Here is a 26,051-nt window from a genome sequence, read left to right as displayed (position 1 = left end):
TGTGGTATGCTGTATGTTGTAAAACGTGCACGTGCGTGTGTGAATATATGGATAATCACAAGTGAAACCAAACTGATAACCCAAGCTTTCGTGTAAGTCTAACTTCTTTTGGCAATATACAAAGTGCCTTGCAATAATGCTCAGCCTACCATAACAGACAGGTCTGCATCCATACATAGGAGGACACTGTTCTACTCAATGCTGCTCAGGAAAAACCTTGTACGTTGTTTGGGTGTTAAAAAACTGCTGATGGGCTCTATCAGAAGAGGGGTGGCCAGCAGGGACATGGAGGTAATTGTCCCCCTCTACTCTGCCCTTGTGAGGCCCCATCTGGAATACTGCATCCAAGTGTGGAGCCCGCAGTACAAAAAAAGACAGGGAGTTGTTGGAGAGGGTCCAGAGGAGGGCCATGAAGATGATCGGGGGACTAGAGCACCTCCCCTATGAAAACAGGCTGAGGGAGCTGGGCATTTTCAGCCTGGAGAAAAGAAGGCTGCGGGGTGACCTCATTGCAGCCTTTCAATACCTGAAGGGAGCCTACAAATAGGAGGGGAGTCCTCCATTTGAAAGGGTTGATAACTGCAGGACAAGGGGAAATGGTTTTAAGTTGAGGGCGGGGAGATTTAGGTTGGATGCCGGGGGAAATTCTTTACAGAGAGAGTGGTGAGGTGCTGGAACAGGCAGTCCAGAGAGGCTGTGGATGCCCCATCCCTGAAGGTGTTCAAGGCCAGGTTGGATTGGGCCCTGGGCAGCCTGGTCTAGTACTAAATGGGGAGGTTGGTGGCCCTGCATGTGGCTTGGGGGTTGGAGATTCATGATCCTTGAAGTCCCTTCCAACCCTGGCCATTCTGTGATTCTGTTGTAATAAGAAAAATAAAAGGAAATCCCTGGGATCTCAGTGGCTTCTACTGTCTTATTTACAACAGTTTAAAAAGTTAAAATTGGTGATTTCAATTTAGAAAGACAACTGAATGTGGTATTGTTCACAACTAAAAAACTAACTTTCTCAGGAACTGTGACAGTCAAAAGCCTTGTACTATTAGATCTTTTTTTTCCCTTCAGCAAAACTAATTCATCATTATTACAAGTTACTATAATCAGGTTTTTTTTCCATGCTTCCAGATGTGCTATTGTTTTTCATGATTTAATAAGAACTCCCTGCTTCATTCATTCATTAATATAGGAATTTTCTTTAGCTGAGATCATCTTTATTCTTAAGTACCAGCTTAAACAGTTCCTCTCCATCTTATGTTGTTAACACTCCCAATATTTCTGTGTCTGCAGAGGGAGCAAAAAGTGAACAAGAAGTTTGCAAGTAGTCAAAATTCTTCAAGCAGTACCAGCTCTCTAGAGCAGCCTGACACAGAAAAAAAACCACTCTGAAGCAACATTAGAAGAAAACAAACAAACAACAAAAGGTATATAGGAAATAAACTTCTCCCTGTAGTACATTCCTCACTACAACTCTCCTTCTCAAACTGCCAGAACCCACAGAAATTTGCAGTACTGACCTGTAGGTCTACAATTACTCTGAAAGCAAATGAGAATAGATAATAATAGAAAATTTCATTTAATTGTGAGCATTACACTTCCAGGAAAGTGGAAACCATAGATTTTACTAAAATACATATCTACCATGATATCATTTCACTAAGATTTTGGATACCAAATTTCTGGAAAAAAAAAAAAAAAGATTATGTTCAACCAATCAAATCTGAAAAAAATCCCGAGAATTTCTTTTGCTAAATGAATCTCAATAACGTGTACATGATTAACTTCTCATGACTAAATAAAATTTTTACTGCATCTTTTGGAAGTCTAGGTATTGCTATAAAATCAAGTACTAGACAATCCAGTTATTTCCATTCCATGACCCTTATATCTCCTGCTTGCATTTATGAATGCTTGTAATCCCACTGACGTCAATTGGACTGGCATGTAACGTAAAGTATAGAAGCATTTACAAGAATAGGTTCTTAATTCTTTGTACTGATGCACACTTGATAGCTTGCCTTACAGATGCATTCTTCAAAATATACTACCAATAAAATAAGTAATTTTAGTACTATTTAATATTTTGAAAAACTGGAAGCACAAAGTTTTATTTCTACTTTATGTGCATACAGTATTCAGAGGTGATATATTTGCACAAAAATTTCTAACTGCAAAAACTTTATTAAACTTTTCCAATAAAACAGATTAACTTTATAAAATACATACATGCCTAGAACATCATAATCTACTCTTATTGAAGCAGCTGAATTTGTGAATAAGTAACTGCCAGATCTGCCTTTGGATTCTCAAGGGAATACTTTTGTTACTGAATAAGAATCAAAATTACTTAATTCTATTCTGAAAGTAAAACTGCATTATTGGGATTCAACACTATGAAAAACTTGCCAAGCAGCTCCTTGCACATTTACAACACACATCTTAGCTATAATACTTACATAAACTATCTTTAGCACCTTCTTTCTTACCTGCTGAAGTCTTTCTCTGTCTCCAATTCCTCTTCTCCATGACCCAGGCGCAGGAGGTGGCGCTCATCAATGTCTAGAGCCATGATTTTTTCAAACAGCTGGTTCAAGGCCTAAAGATTGACAAGAACAGGAGAAAAGGTAGTTTTTAGAAGCTGTTGTAGAGAAAACCAAAGAATGACTGATAAACCAGCTAAGAAATAATGTATATTATGGTACAATGAAAGCCAAAGAAAACATGAAGTGTATGCTTAAGTTTGATTGTGTTAATCTTGACACTGGCAAGAGACATCAGTCTACTGAAACTCCTCTTCATGTGCTTCACAGATTTTCATTTCTTATTCTGATTAAATCACTTAGTTAAAAAAAAAAAAAAAAAAAAAACCCACTAGTTGATAAAGCTATCAGTTCACAATATTTTCTTAAAGAATTGCATTTTGCAAACATAGGGTTGGGTTGTTTTTTTTTTTTGTTTGTTTGTGTTTTGGTTTTTTTTTTTAGATTACTTTGAACTAATTTTGTCATTTAATTTTTACTGTAAATTAGAATTAGAATGCAATCTGGTACTGATTGGCAGGAACCATGACTATTCCATACGGATAAATAAATTTTGCTAAACTTCAAGGTGAGCTATGACTGATGCCTTAAACTCTTCAGCTCTCTAAAGCTTAGTATTAACCGTACAAAGTTTTAAGTACAGGGTTATCAAAGTATGAAACTAAGAATGAAGTACAAGTGGAGCCTGCTCATGTTTATTTCAACTGGAAATCATGCAAACACGTTAAAGTATGGTACTAAAATACAACTCGTTATCTGAAGTCAAGTCTAGCATGCATATGTTTGTGACTGTAAAACTCTGCATAAACTTTTTTCCCCTTGAAAAACACTTCCTGATTTCAAATATCTTAAACAGTTAAATACCCTGAAAATCTTGCTAAATATCTTAGAGTTACCTGAAATTCAAAAATTTCATCTACCATTTTAGAATTCGCAAAACTGCTCACAAGTCATCATAAGTTTACACTTCTAAGAGACAACTGAGGCTTCAAACCTACTGATCTCAACATACGCTGCTCTTCTTGATTTTAATCACGGGAAAATTTCATGCATTACTATCACCTTACCTGATTAGAGTGGGTAACTATAAGAGTTCGTTGTTCTGGGAAATTATGATAGAGATTGGATATTATCTGGACTGCAACGTCAGTTTTCCCTGTGCCAGGTGGACCTACTACCTAAAAACAAAACAAAAAAAAAATAAAGTAGTGAAATACAAAAAAAGCCACTCAATTTAACACAGTATTCCACAGGACAGAAATTTAGCCTGCCAGGAAGAACAGAGCAAGCTCACAAGACCTCCTAAGAGAAAAAAAAAAACAAAAAACAATTCAGCCTCAAGACAGGCTACGTATACAGGAAACAACAGGAAAACATAACTAAAAAATAATAAGGTAAGGGAAAGAATAGAAAACAGACTTCACTCTTTTCACTTACTCAGAAAAATTTGTAACTAATGATACAATACCAATAATTAATGTTTTCATAGGCTCAATTAGACTATCAACTTTAAGAAATTTTATACATAAGACATTTTAGGTATTATAAACTACTTCAAAATATTTTTTTTTCAGTAGAAGAAAAAATAGCAGATGTCACACATCTACACATAAAATTTATAAACTGCAAAAAAAATCATGCTTGTTTTATTCAGACAGAGCATCTTATTAATTGTTAGACTTCAAAACAAGTAGGATTGTGTTTCTCAATCATATTTGACAGAAACAAGTGACAGAAACAAAAAACAAAGCACAGGTTTATACTGTTTAACTGTAGCCTGCTTCTACTCTTCACAAAATACCACAGATGTTTTAAACAAAAAAAGAAAAACCAAAACACTCATAGAAACAAAAATGGCTTTGTCATTGTTTTTCCCCTTTAGGCCACCAGACTCCACCCTGTGACTCCTTTTAAAAGAAATTAACAAATGATTTTTTTAGCTGTAAACTTAGAATTCTCTAAAAACCCTCTTGTCAAAGATTTATGCTAGGTGATAGACTATTAGGTGTAGTACATTATCATTTCAAAACCCACTCAAACACGACACATGATAGATTATGATGCATTATACAGTTGTATTAGAAAGTCATTTATAGTCAACTAATACTAAGTGAGAATAATAAACAGTATGCAATACTATTTAAAATACAATCAAAAAAGACACTAGGTGATGGAAATATAATCTTCTCCTTGGTCCTGGTATTTTGTGTTAATTAAATAGTCAATAATGGTAGTAAAGACTGTAACTTCTGTCTTCTTTCTGTTGACAGTACAATAATGAAATAAAACTATTAAAACACTCCTATTCATTCTTGTGCATTCTTAAACAAATACTCAAAAAAAAAAAAAAAAAAAACCACCACACCCTGTAACATTGTTAAAAAATCAAATTTAAAATTTATCACTGTGGCATTTTTACAGCATTTAAAAAAGAGACTTTTTATTTATGAAAAAACCTAAAATCAGTACCCTATCAGGAAACAGTTCTGCTGTGCTGTAATAGAGAACATACCACACTCAAAAACACTGTGAACTCAGGAACTTTTATGTACACTTCAAGACAACACTAGTTTCAGCACATCTAGTCAGGCAGTGACAAAAGGCGTACAACAATTCTACTGAAATTTGGTTTTTCCTTTGAGCTGCATTTTTTGTGCTAGCTATGCAGTGTCTAGAGAGTGGTAAAAACATGAGAATATGGAGGAGGAAAAATATATACAAATGAATACTACTACTACTACAACAAAACAAACAAACAAACAAAAAAAACACCCTAAGAACTAGCATTAATGCCAATGTAGTCCAAGAAGAGATTAACGGCATTGAGCAGAGAAGTCACATGAGTACTCCACTGAGAAATCACTGCCAGGATAATCTGTACTTCACTGTAATACAGGCACTTGTAGTCAGGTAAGCCCTGGAGACCGCTGCAGAATTTCACTGATCAAAAATTACTTTCCCAACAAATCTGCAAGTGATTTTTTTTATTTTCTTATTTTTTAACAGCTCCTTATAGATATAAGTCAGCAGGATATAAGGGATAGTACAATAAATTTCACAGGACAGTAGAAAAAAAACTCAATAACTTTCATCTCTTTTAACGAACCTGTATCAGTTTTATTTTGATCTAAGTAATTTAAAGTGGCTTAAAAATGGCAGACATGACAAAAGCTAGAAGTCTAAAATTATCAATCCAACCAATGAAAAAAAAAATTCAGTTGTTGAGTAAAGTCTTCAGTCATTAAGAGAGGATTCAGCCAAATACAGAGATCAATATGAAATATTTATGTATTATTTTCTCTTGCTCTAAGTTATTTAATAAGAACTCTCACAAAGGCTACAGAAAAAGGCATTATGGGTGTTTCATTTAATGTACCTAGAAGCTAGAATCAAACAAACAAGAGCAGTTTAAAATATTCTTACCATAGTTAGTCCAGGTTGCATTCCTGCACGTATAGCTTCAATCTGGGTATGGGTAAATTGAATAGTATTGCTGTAACAAAGCAAGATAAAAGATCAAAAAAACCCACAGATTTTGCCAACAGTTTCAGTAATACTTTAAAAACAAATTTGCTTTAACTTAATTGGCTACACATTTCTCCAGAACTTCATGCCTCTAAACAAGACACTAAATTATATTGGCCAAATCACTACAAAATCACCCAGCTAAACCAAAGTCTTCAGTTACTATCTACTGAGAGTACTGTAAAATTATTTAGCTATATTTCTCCTTTTTAATTCTTGAATAATACAGTGACATGTTGAAATACCAAGTTAAATGACATTATTAGATTACCTGGATATAGAGAAAACTGAACTACTTTTTTCTCCCTTCAGTAAGGAATCTGACACAGGCCTGTCAAAAATTCACTTCCAGGACTACCACAAGCAAGAAGAGTTTTACTAAGGCTCTACTCTACATGCTTGAAGTACATGCCAGTATTTCTCATAATACTTTTTTTTTTTTTTTTTTTTTTTTTTTAAAATAGAGATGATAAAAACACCGATGAAATACTCCTATATTCGACTCTTTTGGTAATGATATCACAATTACATTTTTTTAAAAAAAGTATGTTTAGTTATGAAAATGAACTGTTAGCGCTTTTAACCAAATTCACATACATCTATTACCGTTTTGGTTGATTATATGGATATGGTCCCCTGTTTGGAATGATGTGAGGCTCTACAATCAATGTTTTCACTTCTTCAGATTTTTCTTCATTCCCATCCTCTTTTCTTTTCTTTCCTTTACCTCCTGTTATTGGGAAAGTTATCCTGTAACATATAATTCAAATCTAAGCTTCAAAACATGCACCAGACTGTCTTACAAGTTCATACAGAAAGATTTCTTTTGTCACTGTTGAGCTAAACAATCATAATATAGATTCAGACAAAGTATAGATGAGGACAAGAGAAAGGACTCTTAAGCAGACTAGGAGAGTATATTTGACAAGTACATCAAAAGCACATCAAAAGTGTACTTTACGTAGCTTGAAAAGACAGGAGCAGTGCTTTAAGACAAGTGAAAGAATGCTGATAGCAAAGAGTTCAAAAACGAAACTGGAAGGGACAGGAGTCAAGATAGAACAGAAAGCCACTGGCACTGTCTGGTCAGCTGTAATAACCTGATTTTGTTCTAGATCTGATGGACACCTTAAAATTTGTCAATGTTCTAAACAGTTTCAATGCAAGGACTTTTATCCACCCACTTCAGCTTTACTTTTATAGTAAATGTTGTCAAGCATCTATACTTTAATTCAGCAGCAAATTACGGAGGAGGAATTCCAGTAACAATCCAATCATCATGATACAACAATGGAGAGACATTTATAGCATCAATAATGTTTTAGTCTCTTTATAAGACAAATACAGCAATACCTCTACATATAGAAAAAAAAATGTGAAAGTTAACAATAGTTCACCACAGGAAATCGCATGTGGTATGTATATGCAACTTCTTCAAACTACTGTCATAGAAATGACATACTGTTATTGCCTTCTCCACATGTACTCTACATGCAATGTTTGAAAAAAAGCTGAAAAAGCTACATACACTGAGAAACTCAGTTGCACAAGTATAAAGAAGCCAAGAATGAAGAACATCACTTTCAAAACTAAAAATTAATCACTAATGTTTTGGGCTGGACAACGACACCACTGAAACAAAATATGTAAATCTCATTTAGTGTTCAGAAAGGTAGGCATCTTCTTTCAGAAATAATTCCTAAAATAAAGCAAGCATACTAGCACATCAAACCTGATTATTTGTTTTTACTGAACAGTATTTCCACAAGCTCAAACTTTTATGGATTATGAAACTGCTGCACTGTTTTTTGCTTTAATGTGACCTAAAAACAATTTAACTTAAAAACTACTAGGCTGAACTTGGAGAGACTGGATACCAATAGAGGAGTGAATACTGCATGCCTTTATTCTATTTTACACTGTTCCTTTCCCCATAAATGCAATAGTGTAATTTACAAGCAATGCTGTACCATATATATCATAGTATATACTAACTATATGTATACTGCTATACAAGTAAGTCTCCATATTAACATATGAATATATTTTCCTAAAAGAAAGAGCGCCTCCCTTCAACCAATGAACTCAATTCCATCTAAAAATGCACTGCAGCAAGAATAACAGACCACGAGTATTTGAAATCTTGAGATCACCTGAAGGGAGGTACTTGTAGTTCCGGATTGTCAACAGTCACTTTAATATTGTATCCAGGAAAGCTAGCTTTTAAGTGATCAATAGACAGGAAGGTGTCATTAAAATCTAGAGATGCAATCTGATTTGGCATTTTTGAATAGTGTGCACTACTTGGGTCTCCATATCCAAGAATGATGTCATGTAGCCAGTCAGGAACCACACAATCTGTGTTCATTAGATTTCTAATAGTTTCCAGAACAGCCTGAAAATGGGAAAAAACAGGGAAAAAGAAGATTGGAGAATGACTTTTTAACTAAGTAAATATAACACACTAAAGACTAATCAAGTTATTCTAAGATACTAATATCTATCAGTCATCCACTTATGAATATCTGGTTAATTACGGTCTATATCTGTACATCGCATATATTAAAAAAAAAAAAAAAAAAAAAAAGAATACAAACACCCGTGTCAAACTACAAAAATCCTAAACTGTTCTCTTAGTGAAGAGCTAAAAGAGTACCATAATTACTAGTAAAGTTTTCATTCTAGAACACTCGGACAAAGAGAACAACGAAAGCATAATCCAAATATCTTGAAAGAAAATAGTGTCTGATATGATCCTGCAGTTCTATTTATACAATAAGTTACCAGATCACATCAATAGCTACAAATATTTCTGCTCTGTATTCCTCTCCAGGATTCTCAGACCATCCTGTCTGTATTAGAAGTTCTGGATGTCTATAGAATAGAAACATAAGCAAGGCTTATATTCCACATATTCCCCTGCCTCTAAAAGCCAAATATAACTACACTGCAGGCCACCTGGCAAAAGACTAAAATTATAAACTAATGTTTCATTTTCTTATTATTACTTGAGTTAGTTTCTGATTTTCAGTTACTCTATTACTTAGCTGTAAGCAGGAAATTATCACTTGCTGAACCGATCTAACTCCACTTGAAAAGCCCACCACGTGCAACTAAAATGAATAAGTTTCAGTAATCTTTAGGATAACAGTTCACCTGTATGGCTGAAGTGTTGATGAGTGGTACCTTACCTTGAAATTGTTTTCTTTTGGTTTTCTTCTCATTATTATATTAAAAGTCTCGTATACATCTTCTGCTCCATTTTGGATCGTATTGGTCATGTCTTGTTGATACTGGTTTGGGTCCAGAAATACTCTGTATGTTCTGCAGTCGCCTTTAAGTCTTGGTTTGGGTTCAGGTCCTGCTCATAATGAAGCAGTAAAAGAATTTAATATACCACAAAAGCAGATTAGTACTCAAATAAGTCATCCATTATCTTTCTTAAAGCAGATTTTAGACACATTCATATAATGAAATTACTGTATGGATGGTATTGTTCCATGTTTTTCATTGCATTTCTACGAGAGTTTCAGAATATACCCTAAATCCTAAAAAGAAAGTGTGCTAAATACCATTTCATTATATCAACTTGTATAAGAGGTAAACAAATAACCTCTCAAGGACTGCTCATCAACTTAGTTTGTCTGTTTTTCAATTAAATAATAACTCATTGAGTACCACTCAAAAGAGAAGCAAGTGAATTTAAGCTGTTAGCAAAAGCCAATCAATCAAAACAAAACAAAAAATACCCAAAAACCATATTTCAAAGAAGATTGGTGTATCATACCCTCTTCAATAACACGTCCCTTCTCATCCAACATGCCCTGGATTTCACAGCCTCTAACATATACCAGGCCAGTTTGCTCAACAAAAGGTCGTCTTCGGTCAAACTTAGTGCCATAAGGTTGTGTGGGACGTACCGTCACCAAAAAGCAGACATCATGTTTCCGTAGACCTGATTCCAAAAAGGAACATTCGGTAAATTGATAAAATGCCATTTTCAACTCCCATTCTTTAAAAATATACACAATAAAATATCTGACTTTTTAAATTTAAAAAACATGCTTACTTAGACCATAATGTACTCAATTTCAAAATATGCTTTTAACTCTGAAGATACAAAACCATAGGAAATGTCTTTTTCTTTTCCACTACTCTTACACACTAGAATCTGCTACAATCTCATGTACAAAGAGAAGAAAATTTTTTTTCATAACAACAAGCTTCTGCATATCTAAACCTATATTCTTCCCAATTGTTTTCTAAAATGTGTGCCTTGAACTAGGCACAAAATTCCAAACAAAGTCAGTTATTTAGTAGGGTAGAAGGCCACTTACTCATGTTATTTGCTGTATTACAGTTTATAAATCCCAGTATGACCTGATAAAGTGTTTTTCCCTCAGTAGTAGCATATTGAACTCAAACTCTTTTCCTCATGCACAGCTACTGCCCAATAAATTATTTTCAAAATGCAGTGAATTTTCTTGCTTTAGTGTTTTCTACTCATCTCTCTTAAATTACACTCTGCTTTTAAAAGGTCAGTTCTCCAATTCATTGTCATTTTGAACATATTCACACATTTTTGAGAAGCTTCCAAAATTTAATGAATATACACAGTACTCCTCTATATCATTAACAGAAACCTCAAACAGAGTTGAGAGAAAAATCCTTCCAGACCTAAATGGATCATCATCTTCTGAGGCAGATACTTCTCTTGTTGTTCACTGAATACTGTTATCCCTCTTAAGTTTAATAGAATCATGGAATTGCTCAGGTTGGAAAAGACCTTCAAGGTCATCAAGTCCAACCTTAACCTAACTATACTACCCTAACTCTAACAACTCACCATTAAATCATGTTCCTGAGCACCACATCCAGACAGTTTTTAAACACATTCAGGGATGGTGACAGAACCATCTCCCTGGGGAGCCAATTCCAATGCTTAACAACCCTTTGTGTATAAAAGCTTTTCCTGATACCCAACCTAAACCTCCCCGGCGCAACTTGAGGCCATTTCCCCTTACCCTGTCACCAGGGAGAATAGACCAGCCTCGCTCTCACTGCAATCAGCTTTCAGGTACTTGAAGAAGGTATACGACGGTATTTGAATAAGGTCATTAAGACAATTCACAGAATCACAGAATCACAGAATTGTAGGGGTTGGAAGGGACCTTCAGAGATCATAGAGTCCAACCCCCCTGCCAAAGCAGGTTCCCTACACCAGGTCGCACAGGGAGGCATCCAGGCAGGTCTTGAACATCTCCAGAGAAGGAGACTCCACCACCTCCCTGGGCAGCCTGTTCCAGTGCTCCGTCACCTCACTGTAAAGAAGTTCTTGTGCACATTTGTGCGAAACTTCCTATGCTGCAGTTTCCAGCCGTTTCCCCTTGTCCTGTCTCCACTCACCACTGAAAACAGTCTGGCCTCACCATTCTGCCCCCCACACCTTAGATATTTATAGACCTGGATCAGGTCCCCTCTCAGTCTTCTTTTCTCAAGGCTGAACAGACCCAGTTCACTCAGCCTTTCCTCATAGGAGAGATGCTCCAGGCCCTTCACCATCTTCGTGGCCCTCCGCTGGACTCTTTCCAAGAGATCCTTGTCTTTTTTGTACTGGGGAGCCCAGAACTGGATGCAGTACTCCAGATGAGGCCTTACCAGGGCAGAGTAGAGCAGAGTGGACAATTATTTATCCATTCTTCACCTCAGTGTCGATTCAGCAGTAATTTTAAAAATTTACCTACCTTAAAGCAATACTGCTTTCAAACTTAATATAATATAATATAGATAATATCTATCTATATCTACTTACACTGGTAAAAAAGAGCCATAGAAAAGATATTAGCTACTGGAATATTTCTATCATCTAACAATATTTAGGACAGAATATGTTACTGAATAGCAGAGTTTTACTATCATCAATTAAATACTTATTTTACTATATTTATCTTTGTTTTTCATGTATAACTGGAAAACACTGGAGAAATGAAACTACACTGGAGGCAAAAACTAGCTTTTTGGAATATGCAGACACAAAATTCCTTGGTGCTAACCCTATTAACAGGATTAATAATTGAATAGAAAAATGTATCAGTCATTTAAACACACAAACTAATCTTAAAGTGCTTAGAAGTATATAAAATTATTTTGACACAATAGTAGGCTAAGAAATTACATTACAATTTTACTGACAAATATGGACCTAACAGATAAAGAGATGAATGGTAAAGGAGCGTTAGCGACTTACTATAAACCTTATCAAAGCATATGAGAAGATTGTGTTTTCAAAATAATCATAAATTAGTAACTATAATTTCTATCATTCTTATAATGGAAAACACAAGGATAGTAAGTATAGAAATAATAGGTTACTATCAGAGAACGTTGTTTACACTGAAGGCTTCCATGAAGAAACAGACCAAATGGAAGGGATGCCATCCAATGGGACCTGGACAAACTTGAAAAGTGAGCCCACAAGAACTTAATAAGATATCAAGGCCAAGTTAAAGGTGTTGCACTTGGGTTCATGGCAATCTCACATATGCAAACATGCTGGGAAAAGATCCCATTGAGAGCAGCCTTACAGAGAGGGATGAACAGTGGTGGATGAAAAGCTTGTGTAAGCTAACAATATGCAAGCATAAGCCCAAAAGGCCAACATAATCCCAGGCTGCATCAAAAGAAGGGTGGCCAGCAAGTAAGGGAGCTGATTTCCCCCCTCTACTCAGACCTTGTGAGGCCCCATCTGGAGTAGTGTTTTCAAGTCTGGGTCACCCAGCAAAACAGAGGCATGGAGCTGTTGAACAGGCCCAGATGAGGGCCACAAAGACGATCAGAGGAGTGGAGCTGCTCTCCAGATGAAGAAAGGTTGAGGGAGCTGGGCTTATTCAGCTTAGACAACAGAAGGCTCCAGGAAGATGTCACTGTGGCACTCTAGAACTTAAACAGGAGAGATACTGACTGTTTACACAGTTTGATAGCATTAGAATAAGGCAGAATGGTTTTAAACTAAAAGAGGGGAGATTTACTTTAGAATTTAAGAGGAAATTCTTTACTCAGGGGGTGGTGCGGCACAGGAGCGGGTTACTCAGCGAAGCTGGAGAGAGCCAACCCCTGGAGGCATTCATAGCCAAGTTGGACGGGGTCCTGGGCAGTCTTATCTAGTAAGTGGCAACTCCACACACAGCACAGGGATTGGAACTGGATCACCTTTAAAGTCTCTTTCACACCAAGGCATTCTATGATTCAGATAACATAACAAAATACAGGAAAATGTTGAGAATGAAATTGCAGAATAACTATTTTAAAACACTGCAAATTCTGGGGACTTGCCCCAAGTTCCATACAAATTCTTTAAGTGCTCTGCCAACATATGTAAGAAGCTGGATGCCTGATTACGTTAAGGCTGAAGATCACTTTGTTGCCACTGATTACTCTGATAAAACCTGGAAATTTTTAAAACCTGCCATTAACTGCCTTCAGGATAGCAAAGTCTGCTTCCATCCTCCATGTGACAACAATAATCCTAACATTACTAGTAAGAAAATATTTTGTATCTGTTTGTTTATTACATGCTCCAGCTTTAGCATTTGTGCTATGTGATCTGACCACATTGTACCACAATGTGTACCACATTGTGTAGCTCCAGCACATTTCACCAATGTTTCTCTACAAAAGAAGAGGAACTGACATTTACTGATAATCCAAGTACAGGTACATGCTAGTAGGCCACTTGCCAACACAGTCAAGTAAAGTTCAATTCCTCAAGCAAAAAAGCATTGCTTGCAGATAAAAACATTACTTACTTAGTATAGTCAGCACTTCCTAAACACATTCAAATATACTGAATATTACTAACATCTACTCACTTAATGAAATGAAAATTTTCATCTTTCACAGAATGCTTGAGGTTGGAAGGGGCCTCTGCAGAAGTTACCTGATCCAACTACCCTGATCAAGCAGGGCCACCCAGAGCAGGTTGCCCAGGACCACGTCCAGGTAGCTTTTGAAGATCTCTATAGAGGAGACTTCACAAGCAACCTAGGCAAATGGTGACAGTGCTCTGCGATCTGTACAGTGAATAAGTGCTTACTGTGTTTTTAGTAGAGAGATTTCACATTCTCGGCCACTTCTACAATAAGACATGGTTAGCACGCATGTTAATTTCAAATGCTAAATCATCTTTCCATTCTGCCTCTATGGTGTAGAATTTCACAGTTACCAACTGAATAACATCACAGTAAAATGGTAAATATTCTGCCCCCAGCGTAAGTGTAAATATTTCAATAATCTTAATTCTGCATTCAGAAAAGGCTAAATTTCTTAGAATTGGAACTTGAATAACATACTTTTGAAGCATACTAAGATAGACAAGTCTACCTCAGACAAAATCTTTCCTACAGATAAAATCAAGGCAAAGGACATTTTGATGAGCAGTTATTTTGAGCACCTTATTTTACAGAACATGACAAGTACCTTCCCATTCATCTTTGATGCTATCTCTAACATTCAAATTAATTGTGACATCTGCTCGTACTCGCATGGGCCAGTTTTCACCAATATTGGGCTTTGCAACCTCCACCACTGTGAAAGACACAATGGGCTGTGCCATCCTGGCCCATCCACCAAAGACCACACCTCCATATTCTGACAGCCTGAAAAACAAACAAGATATAAGAAATCAGTTTCGTTAGTTGTTATCCAATAACAGATTTGGTTTTTAAAGCGTGAAAAAATTCACCTCAAAGTCAACTCAAAAAAAAAGTTAATTTTACATGCTCATGTAATCCCATATTTTTTTCAAACTGTATAACATGAACTGATTTTTTTTTAAATGTATTTCAAGACATGAGGGCAACATATGCCAATGTTATTAATAAAACGGAAGGCAGACAGAGAAAAAAGGTAACAAAAAGCAAATACTGAGAGATACAATACATAAGAGATGCCACACCAAATGATCCCCTTGAAATCTAAACAGGATCAAAATATGGCAGATTCAAGAATAGGCCATAAAACACTATATAATGGAAGAACTAGAGGTAGTGTTTCTGTATTTCATAAAGTCAGACAATGTTCAGTGCTTTTAGAAAACCACCACATAATTGATAATATCACAAACATTGTTTGTTAGCATCCATATCTAGCATTAAGTCTTTCAAGTTAAGACTACAGGTATACTTACCAACTCATTCTTGCAAAATCATCCCACAGAACAGAAACACCTTGTGTAAGAGGTTAGTACAGAACACAGCATCTTACAATTTAAAACACATTACTAGGCATTTAGTACACACTCAACATTAGTAAATCATTCTCAAATGCTCTTTGTTTACAGTTCAAGCTGAGTTGACTGGTTCAGGTCATTTAACAAATATTACCATGGTTTCATCCTACTGACGCTATCTTCAATATCCTGTCTGATCTCATAAGTCGACTCCAAGCGAAAGAGATTGAAGTTCCTTAGCAAGTAATCGTGAAGAGTCAGAAACTGTAGATTCAGTTTGGGAAGTGCAAGACAGCCTAAGGAAGGGAAGGAAAAGTGTTATTTGATGATTAAAAAAAAAAAAAAAAAAAAAAAGAAAATGAATATTTTGATTCCACATAATTACAAGTACGTAAACACATAATATAACTGCTATAACTGGTGGAGTTCTTATTATAGGAGCTCCCAAGGATTTCTCATTTTGTAGATATACTTTACTAACAAATGCACATTTCCATCCTTTCCTCCCCTAAATTTTCAACAATACATAGCGATTAGTGCACATTTATATACTTTTTTTTAATACACTTACATATATTTATTTTTTATATTGTATATATTTGTGTGTGCGTAAGATCTGTGATTAGTATACACACGCACAGAATGTATATCCAGGTGACTCCTGCACTGGTACTGCTGAGAATATCATACCTGTTACAGACTATAAGTAAAGAAGTGGCTTTGCATAAACACAAGCCTTCAGATTTTCATTTAAGTACTCTATTCATTAAAAAACGCCTTATAATTGCATGAGCTCTGAAGACAGAACGAGCACAGGATCCCTTTTTGGGCAATTACTGCTCCTTTCAGCCTTCAATAAATTGCTAATCATACCTTCTCCAGAATAATATTCAGTTGGGACAATATTTTCATCCCAAATAATCTTCTCTGTGGGATAAAGAGGCATCTGATTGAGCTGCTGAATTTGAGATATTCGTCTCTCATGACGGGAAACCTAAAGGACGCATTTGAAATTTCTGTAAATCAAAACACGAAAATAAAGCTATCTTTAAAACATATGCATTAATCCAGAAGAATGCTGGTGGTCACTTGCCATTTCCTCTGTTTTAATAACCTCTTTGTTCTTTTTTCCTCCAGTCAAACACAACTAAATCCACATAAAGATACTGAAAGATGAGTATGCATATATTCCAACTATCAGTCATTCAAAGTATCATCTGTTTTCTCAACTGATGAAAAATGTTTGCTTGTTTGTTTCTGTTTGGTTTGATTTGTTCTGTTCTGCACTGCACACATTTTCAGTAGCTGACTGAAACACTAGTCATCCAGTAATAGCTAATCTTCATTTCCCCTTTCGGAGAAAAAAATCCACCCAATACTACTATAGAGTAAACTGGACAAATATCTGTTTATGGTATCAATAAGCATCATATTACTCCCACCTAAATCTTATAAAATCATGCAAACAATTTTTGAAGAAGGAACCACAAAAAAATTTATGAAAGATATAAGAAGATTAGATGCCTAAAATGAGCATTATAATTGAATAGTTAAAAAAAAAAAAAAAAAAAAAAAAAGGACCCTCTTGTGCAATAACTGGAATTACAAATAGGCTTGAGGAACCAAACAGACACTGAACTTTTTTTTTTTTTTTTTTTTTTTAAGAAAAAAAACCCAACAACTAACAAAACAGGTAATTAAATAAACAACAGCTTTTCCCAAAGAGCTCAAAACTGTTGCTGAGACTCTCCTTATTATGCCAAAAATACATATACTAGTTTCTTAAGAAAGATTTTCCAACATTTCAAGATTTTCAAATACTTAATTTGTATCTTTTTGAGCTCCAGCTTATTATCCAAATTATTGTTATAATGCTGCTGTGGTTCCCACGTGGTTTACCAAGGTCCTAAACAGCTATTTTAGGACAGTGTAGGTGCTAAATTACATGAATGATGGTTTTACCAGCAGCTCTAGCAGAAACTCCTTCTCATAGCTGGTATCGTTTCCTTCTGGAAGGGAAGGCAGCAAGCAGAGGTATGATGCCACCTGGTGGAGTACATTTGAGCTGCAACAGTACAAAATAAAAAAAAATTCCATTTTTAATTAATAATTACATTAAAGATTACAGTTAGTTTTTTTTTTTTTAATTAAAGAAGTTCAAATGTGAAGTCACTAAAGTACTAGAATTTAAAAATCACTGTAGCAGTAATTAACTTACAATAATTAAAGTCTAATTTTTAAAAGCAGCTAGCTATTTTCCAGAAGTCTACTGCTTTTCATGCTCATTAGCAAAATAAAACAATTTTTCCAATGCTGGAACTCCAGTAATTCACTACTAGTTCGTACCATTCTACTGTACTAATGGGCCCAAACTCTAAATGTCTCTGTATTTTCAACAGATACAAAGGCACAAAAAAAACCAAACAAACAAAAAAAACCCATACACCCTAATTTCACTGACATGAGAAAACAGAGAAAAATGGCTAGATTTTTGTTAAATTAAAACACACTGAGAACAAAGAATATCAATTTTACGTTAAATGTAATTCTGATTATTTACCTGAGTGGTCCAAATAACTTCACCAGTGCATCACGAGTATCTACTGCAGCTACATTTGAGAGTGCGAAGTCATATAACTCCGGGAAGTGTGCAAATGCTGCTCTCTATAAAAGATCCACCCCAAAGAAATGGAACTTAAGCACATTAATGAAACAGTTTAATCACAATCTAAGCATTTACACAAACTACAGTCTTTCTGTATTTCTAGTACCCTGCAGGCAACTCCAGGATAGAAATAAAAAACAGGTACAATCACCATTTTTCTTAGCACCACCTATTTAGTATTCCTGTGTTTCTGATGTACTGTTTTTCTGATAGAGCTCATATTAGTACTTGTTCTACCATTAAAACAAAAACGTAAAAAGACAGACGTAGACTTTTAGTCAACTAAGTAAAGTTTTTAGTCAACTCGGAAAAGGTTTATTTTCACCATGCTTCCTTTTTTTTGTTAAATCCCATGTGAAAAACCCTGACGAGTATAACTATCTTTATATAGAACAGATGATGAGAACTTCATTTTTCATCTCTTATGTACAAAGGACTACTATTATCATGCATGTACTGGTCTTGATGAAATGGTGCCACCTACTGCATAACAGAATTAAATTCCCTTCTAAACCTTACACAAGCAGTTCACCTTAATCTCAAAACTTGCGTTGTTTTACTAGAGTGCATTATTTTGCTGCAGCCACATCCATAAATCAAAACCTTCCAAATGACATAAAGAGTCAAGTTACAACTACTCCTGATAATGAAAATGAATAATAAACAGCATGCTTTGGGAAATACTCTAATTTGTATACACAACAGTTTTAACAGCAAAACCACATCCCTTCCGTCCTGCAAGCACTTTACCTGTAAAGAAGTAATTCTGTCATAGTGAATTGTTGTCATCTCATTCTCTGTCAAAGCATTTCCAGTTTGATCATTGATTTCAAAGCCAGTGTAGAATTTAAGCATATCTAAAAGCTGAGACAACACACATATAATTAAGTCAATTAACAATAGCTCTACTGCAAATGTAAACACTATTTAACACAACAAATGCATGCACAAACAGTAGTTTGTCAAAGTACTTAAAGAAATGAATCAGGGAGTAACATCCAAGTTTGGCTGATGCATGAAATAGTGTTGAAATACAGCCACAGAAATTACAGCACAGCCAACAATCATCACCATTTTTTTTTTAATACATCAATTCTAGAAATTAAGTATATTGCATTGACCTAGGAAGAGGTTCAGTGAGATGCCAAATCCAATTTATGGCTTTCTGCTATCAAAAGGCAAAAGTCTTGCTCACTCCATCCCTATCTTATGCCCACCCTAGAATTCTTCGCACTTTTCAATGACGGGATGCAGCTTAAAAGAAGAAAATTAAACCAATGAGCTTCAGGCTTTCTGTTCCAACAACAAAGACCCTAGGAGAGACTGAAAAAACACTAGAGATAGGAGACAGTAAGCAGCAAAAAAACGCAGATGAAAAGAAGAAATCTTCAGATCCTGCTGTAAACAACTAACTGTCTGTGGCTAAGTAAACTGAAGGAGATTATTGATAGATAGCACCCTTGTAGAACTGTCTGAGGTTAAAATAAAGGAGAGAATGCACTGGTAACATCTTCTGTTACACCTGGGATAAAGCAACCCACAAACTGCATCACTTTCTAGGATCTACTTTTCAAAAATGCACAAAAGTCAGAAACATGAAAGCAGGCACATATAGGTATAGACAAGAAAAGACTACTGCCTGAAAGACTATGATAAACATGTAGTTTGCACTCATCAGAAATATTCATAAAAATCTGTCTTAACTACCAAATGTGAAATAAAACAACTGCAATATTTAGAATTGCAGAATGAAAAAAAAAAAAACTTCTTATTTCACCTGGCAAAAAAGATGACCCTCCTTCTCTCTTTTGGCAAGACTTGACAAGTAACAGTGAACAACAAGATGGGAGTCATCCAACACTGTATTAAACCAGCGTCGTGTGGGAAGCAAAGCCTGTGGTAAATAATGTCATATTAGTACAAACAATTCTTCAAAATTAAAGAAATCTTGGTTTCTCAATTTCTCTCCATTACATGAAGGCAGACAATGATAGATTGCTGCAGTTATTAACTTATCTAAAACCCTAATACAGGTCCTCATACTAAGGCAGCATTTGTGTGCTAAGACCAGGTTTTATGCAGGAAGGGTGCTATGAACTTCTACTAGTCTGGCAACGAGGCATAAACTCATCATGAGTGAGATTACACCCTGTTAGCAATAAAAGTAAATTAAATAAAGCAACTGTTCCACCAGTAGTGTCTACATAATCCTTGTGTGCCACACATGATAACAACAAACTGCTGCAATACTGTTTTAAATGTGCATGTTCTACACTCATTTCAGTCGCCTTGTTTTGTTTTTATATTAAGCTTGAGCATCTCAGAACTGAGAACTCCCTTTTTTTCTATCTACAGTACTCTAACTTCCATTATTCATAAGGTATGTACAGTAGTTCTAATATTTTTTCAGTTTTATTACTAATTTCAAGCTTAGAAAAGTTGAGACCACATTTTCAATGAAAATTGTTCAAGCTGCTTTACAAATGAATTTAAGCTGTTTAAAAATGAGTTGTTCCCAGTGGAACGTACAGATGAATTTAGAAAGTCAAAAGACATCAACGTGACATTTAGAACTAAGATAAAGATAAGAAAAGATTTTACAGTAGAATGTTAATTGTCACATACAATCACCACCAAAATAAGCGAACTCAATCAACAAAAGAACTTTCTAAGAAACTGTTCCTTCTGACTTATGAAAACACTAAGTTTCTATTTTAGAGTACAAACTTTAATAGAAATAGATACCTCAGTATAACTAAAAAAAAAAAAAAAAAAAACCAAAAAAAAACCCATTAAAACAATACATGCCACAGAGGCAAACAGACCTGAATTTACAGCTAATTTCTCATATGCTTGTTTTTGTCATTTAGGCTTCATAAACTTTCTGAATTCCAACCTTCCTTTAACACTTAATGACAACATTAAATGTACTGCCTCTAAGTGGTTTGGCCAGAAACAAGGTTTAAGCTTAACACCAAATACATCAATCCGTTACAAAAATGTATTACGTCCATAGGACAACAGCCCCTAATTTAAATGTGCTTAGCATTTCAGCAAATCGTCCTATTCCAGAATGTCTTTTCAAGCTGAAATTACTTTAAGTTGTTACTCATGTGAGAAGGTGTCAATTAATATCTTATGCTTTATCCTGGTACTGCAAAGCTTTAAACTGTCCCATTTTCTCAGTATCTGCAGATAAATTTCAGAGAACCTCACTTCGCCTCCTACTATTATTCTGAACCAAACTCAGATCACCAGAACTGTTCCTTGTAAATAATGAATTCTAGTCAAATAAAAAAACATTGTATTTCAGAACTACACATGCCTTCTGGGATTATAATCTTCAACACAAAAGATACTTTACGTAGCCCATGGTGCTTTGAAAGGAAGCTTCCTAGATTAATCCTAATGGATTAAAGCTTCACACATTTTCTTCAATTGCTGAAATTACTACTGCTCTCATTAGGAGTCTTCACAGAGCAACCTAGGATCTTAGACTTCTCTAATCATTTATAAATCAGATAAATGCTCCATCAAGTCCCAGTGTAGCTGCACTGCTCCAACCTCTTATTTACAGCTGGAAAACCACTATTAAGCAACCTTATGCACAGCTGTAACTTAACTACTTGTTAACTGGAATAAGTCTAAAATGACAACTTTATGATAAAAAGAAGTAGAAAGCACATCTAGAAACAGGCTGAAACAAAACAATTTACCTCAAGATCGATCATGAGTTCAATGAATCTCTCACAATAATGAACTTTGTCCATAGAAACAGGACCTAGATAGGAATAAAATATTTATAATTGATCCACACCACAATATATTTTTAAACATACTAGAATGTTGCTAGTACATCAGTATCAGCTTCTAACAAGGTTAGAAAACTAACCAGGACATTCTTCTTCTCTTTTTCCTCAAACAATCCTTTCCTTCACTGTGAACCAGAACATAGTTGGATATAAGAAATAAAAGAAGCTAGAATCCTAGAAGTCAATTTTTCCACTGAAAAACACAAACAATATGCCACACAAAAATGCTCACTTTCACATGACACCAGGCCTGCTACATTTCTTAAAAACTTTTCATGTCAAGTCCTAAAAATAAATAAAATTTAAAAAATTAAAATATACATATATATATATATATATATATATATATATAGATTAACTTTTAAAACTGCAGTCAAATCAGCAAAAGGCTGTCACAAAATTCAAAGGTACTGAATGCTGCATTAAATCAACCTATTAGTTTTGCATCCTAAATGGTCAAATGGTCTAACAATGTATATACTCAGGTAAAGTGTAGTATCTTTCAAACATGTTTGGCCCACGAAGATCTCTTTCCACATCTCACCCCATTCCCACAAATGTCTTTTCAGCTAAAATATTTTTAGTATGTATGTGGCACGTGTGGTCAACTGGCTGAAAGTCCTTAGTTGACTGTCCAACTGCCTGTTATATTCCCTTGGAAACACTCAAGTCTAACTGGACAAGGTCTGGAGCAACCTCCTCTAACTAACTGTGCTTTGATCAAGGGGTTGGACTATATAACACTATATAACACATAAGGGTCCCTTCCAATCTCAACTACTCTGCAACCCTATGAAAACATTTAAACGAAGTGCTCTTAAGAAAAAAAATACATAAAAAAAGAGAAATGTGATTGGTGTGAAGATTTTCTTCAAATAAAGATCTAAAAAGCATGGAAAAAAAAGAAAAAAATGACCTAAGAACCAGTACTTTCACCAGTACCGGACCCACTGAAACATTACAAGATGTATCATCAAGGGCTTCGCTACAATGCTGAAAGCAGCGTATAGTTTAAGTGGACTGCTGAGAAGCTAAGAGGATCAAGTCAGAACACAATACGAAATCCGCTTTAATGAATGTCTATTTTCAAAAGCCTTCAGCCTACTGTTAAAGCAAGTCTTTGGAAACCAGTCTTTGCACAGCTGGGAAGCTGGATGAGTTAGGTACCTTTTTTGAAAAAGCCTTGATACGCAGAAATTCTCCGTAAAGCTCACAAACTCTTTCCAAGTTTTAGCTCTTAAGAACAAAAGCAGAATTCTAGCAAGTGATGTTATCTAAATTGTGCTTGGATTATAAGCAGTTTATTTATTTGTCAAAATGCTACTATCCTTCTGTAGAAACACTTTTTCTGTTCTCAATCAGGCAAGCATATAATTTTTTCTTGTCAGTGTGACTTCTCATAAATCATGAGTAGTCAAATTTCACAGCATTTAATTTCACTCACGTTTCTGCTCTCACCATAAATCAACGTTACTGACAGAATATGATATTACTGACAGCTTCATGATATGCATTTATAACAACCCATATAGGCATGCTTTGAGATGTTTTAATATTGTATGGAAGATATAAGTACACAATTAAGAGTACCACTATCCTGAAAATATTTTTAAGTCCACATTGAACCTAAATAAAACATGCTTAAAGTAAGTTTCTGCTATTTCATTTTTAAAGCATAAATACAAATATTAACTTTGACATGAAATCCATGCAGACAGGCTTATTACCAAAACCCCGTATAGATAAGGTCTCCAACCTCAGGCTGGTATCCTAAGTAGTTATGCTTCAATACAAGAAAAGAATTTAAGACACATTAACAGACAACAAAATAACACAAGAACCAGGAGTTACCTGAGACAGGTATTGATTTTAGCACAGAAATGAATTTCTGAATGAGCTGTGAAAGAAATCTTCTCTCTCGATATGCTCTAAAATCAAATAGAGGACAAAAGAATTAATATTCCTGAAATGAAGACTAGAAATATCTTTCACAAGTACGAAGTCAGCTGCTTTCAGACATACATAATGGTAATGACTTGTTTTGAGCCATTCCTAATTTCTTTAGATGATAAACTTTCTTCCACTCGGCAAACAGATTAGCAGAATTGGTTCTTAACTTATAGAAAAAAAAAATGGATTAACATCCCATACTTCTACTAAGTAAAAGAGAAGTATGATACCACCTACACTTTATCACATTATAATACAAAAATTATTTGAACATTTAACTTCTGTAAGATACACACAAGTTTACTTAAGCACTTTAATTCAAGTGAGAGTGAAGACCTTGCCATGAAAAAAATACATGAGCAACTATACAATACAATACTGTTATATAGCCCTTATCCACTGGCTCTAAAATTTGTAATCATAAACTCACAGATCAAATAAAATGTTAGCTTCTGTAACATTAATTTATATGAAGATTACTGGAAAACAAAATAGTTTCCAAGAGAGAAAACACAATCGATCCTCATGTGTGAGCTTTACATGTTGTTGATTGGTTGTCTGGCTTTCGCTGTTGCTTTTTAATTATGAATATTATTATTATAACAACTCCACTTAGTTGAATTACAACGGCCAATACATCGGCCATTGAATTTAAATGGAAAAAAAAATCTGTTGTAACATACTGCACTCTTGCCTCCTCATGCATTTTCTCATCATTTTTCTTAATTAGATTCCAGAATTTTCTTAGTTTTGGTGTCTTTTTCAGCTCTTGCTCCAGCCGTTTCTGAAAAGGTAAGAAAGTCTTTCTTACAAGAAAAGCAAATAATGAAACTCAATAATACCAAGTAGTAATTCAAAAAAATGTCTATAGAAGTCACTGACACACATCTGCATCATCCATCTATTTAAAACTTATTCCCTCAGTAGTACCACATACACCCTTCTCAGTTGGCTTTTTGGTATTCTTTGCTTTCCTATTTCACTGCTTCCCATTTCCATAGCAAGTCAATTTCCCAGTCCTATAGCATTTTCATGTCCTAGCCTACAAACAATACTTCAAAAAAGCAATGATCAATAAAGCTTAAATTTGTGGAGGGAAAAAAAAATACAATTGCAAATGAACATAGAAATTTGCAACAAACAGAAAAGAGTTTGCCAAGCACACAAAAATACAGATCCACTGTAATGCAGACCGTTTCAAATACTGGACAGTCACTATACAACTCACATTGCAGAACTTGCATTTTGCCTAGAAGGTTACATTATTATGCTTACAGGTTGTAGAGCCATCCACATCGGTAAGGAAATGAGCTGCTGCACCTGACCTCTTATCAAATCCACTTCCTGTCAGAAAGTTAGAGATATAAAAAGCATTTTTAAGGACGTTTATACTTTCTGATGTGCCTGTATTGCAAGTATAATCTTGTAAAATAATCAGTGGACATTGCGATCCACATGTATTTGCTGTATTAGATTTCACAACTTCCTAACAGGAAATTACACAACATCACTCCCCAGTAACTCTTAGAACTGTTCACTGCTTGTATAAACCTTGATTTTGACTAATACATCTTGTGTCCAATATATACACTGACAAGAGAGTTAACAGAGACATATTTCATATAACATCCATGTTGTTTTTCTTTTCCTCTCTACACTTGCAAATTAGAATCTACAACTGTGTCCAGCTTCTAGTACAGATTAAGAATAATCTGGTCATATGGTTCCTTAGGACTAACATATGAAAAGTGAAGACAAGTATAACCCAAATTCTCTTTTCAAAGGTGAAAAAACTCCATCATCTCTCTTAATAATAAAAATCATAACATGCAGCAATACGTTAATAAAAATAGTTCTATGCAATTTTGCAACCAAACAAGAGACCTGTAGTAACAAATTCATTTAAGGGTAAAACATATTTTTTAGTAAAAATATTTTTAAGCACCATTTGAAATGTAACTGAATATACGTCTCTAAATTCATTACTTCAAATCTTGAGTCTCTTGCAACTTTGTGTGTAGAGAGAAACCAAGCCTCAAAAAGAAGGGTAAACACCATCCAACATCACCATCATCTATAAATGAAAATTCTGTCTCCTAAAGAATTGCTAAAACTGAACTGCTGCTAAGAGGGCAGAACCACACAGTAAGTATTATAAAAGTTACACTTCACATACCAAACTATTGAAGCAATGATCAAGGAAAAGTAGGAGAACTGTCTGTTCATGTAGAGAGAATTCATCATCATCCTCAACCAGTGATGCTTCCAGAATGCATTTGAAAAAGAAGGGAAAGTGCTCTGACTTCTTTTTGAATGTCTAGGAACAGAAAAGGAAGTTA

General features: G+C 35.0%; 1 protein-coding gene across 1 annotated transcript in view; it reads right to left on the bottom strand.

Annotated features, from left to right (window-relative positions):
- AQR (aquarius intron-binding spliceosomal factor) overlaps positions 1 to 26,051 on the bottom strand; it is a 46,046-nt gene that overhangs the window by 14,884 nt on the left and 5,111 nt on the right. The window contains exons 6-24 of the mRNA XM_042813985.1: positions 25,889 to 26,029; positions 24,988 to 25,056; positions 24,396 to 24,496; positions 23,614 to 23,690; positions 21,667 to 21,731; positions 19,728 to 19,844; positions 18,701 to 18,814; positions 17,846 to 17,949; positions 17,248 to 17,350; positions 16,159 to 16,279; positions 15,440 to 15,581; positions 14,535 to 14,713; positions 9,847 to 10,014; positions 9,251 to 9,420; positions 8,213 to 8,454; positions 6,666 to 6,809; positions 5,958 to 6,027; positions 3,602 to 3,712; positions 2,481 to 2,590 (exon numbers count right to left, since the gene is read on the bottom strand). Coding sequence (XP_042669919.1) covers positions 2,481 to 2,590; positions 3,602 to 3,712; positions 5,958 to 6,027; positions 6,666 to 6,809; positions 8,213 to 8,454; positions 9,251 to 9,420; positions 9,847 to 10,014; positions 14,535 to 14,713; positions 15,440 to 15,581; positions 16,159 to 16,279; positions 17,248 to 17,350; positions 17,846 to 17,949; positions 18,701 to 18,814; positions 19,728 to 19,844; positions 21,667 to 21,731; positions 23,614 to 23,690; positions 24,396 to 24,496; positions 24,988 to 25,056; positions 25,889 to 26,029 — 2,348 coding nt within the window. The remainder of the gene's footprint in view (positions 1 to 2,480; positions 2,591 to 3,601; positions 3,713 to 5,957; positions 6,028 to 6,665; positions 6,810 to 8,212; positions 8,455 to 9,250; positions 9,421 to 9,846; positions 10,015 to 14,534; positions 14,714 to 15,439; positions 15,582 to 16,158; positions 16,280 to 17,247; positions 17,351 to 17,845; positions 17,950 to 18,700; positions 18,815 to 19,727; positions 19,845 to 21,666; positions 21,732 to 23,613; positions 23,691 to 24,395; positions 24,497 to 24,987; positions 25,057 to 25,888; positions 26,030 to 26,051) is intronic.

This window comes from Centrocercus urophasianus, unplaced genomic scaffold (genome assembly GCF_019232065.1).
Source record: "Centrocercus urophasianus isolate 14NV4802_14NV808 unplaced genomic scaffold, USGS_Curo_1.0 seq_14, whole genome shotgun sequence".
NCBI lineage: Eukaryota > Metazoa > Chordata > Aves > Galliformes > Phasianidae > Centrocercus > Centrocercus urophasianus.
The sequence above is the reverse complement of the archived record's forward strand: the minus strand, read 5'-3'. Positions and strand labels throughout refer to the sequence as shown.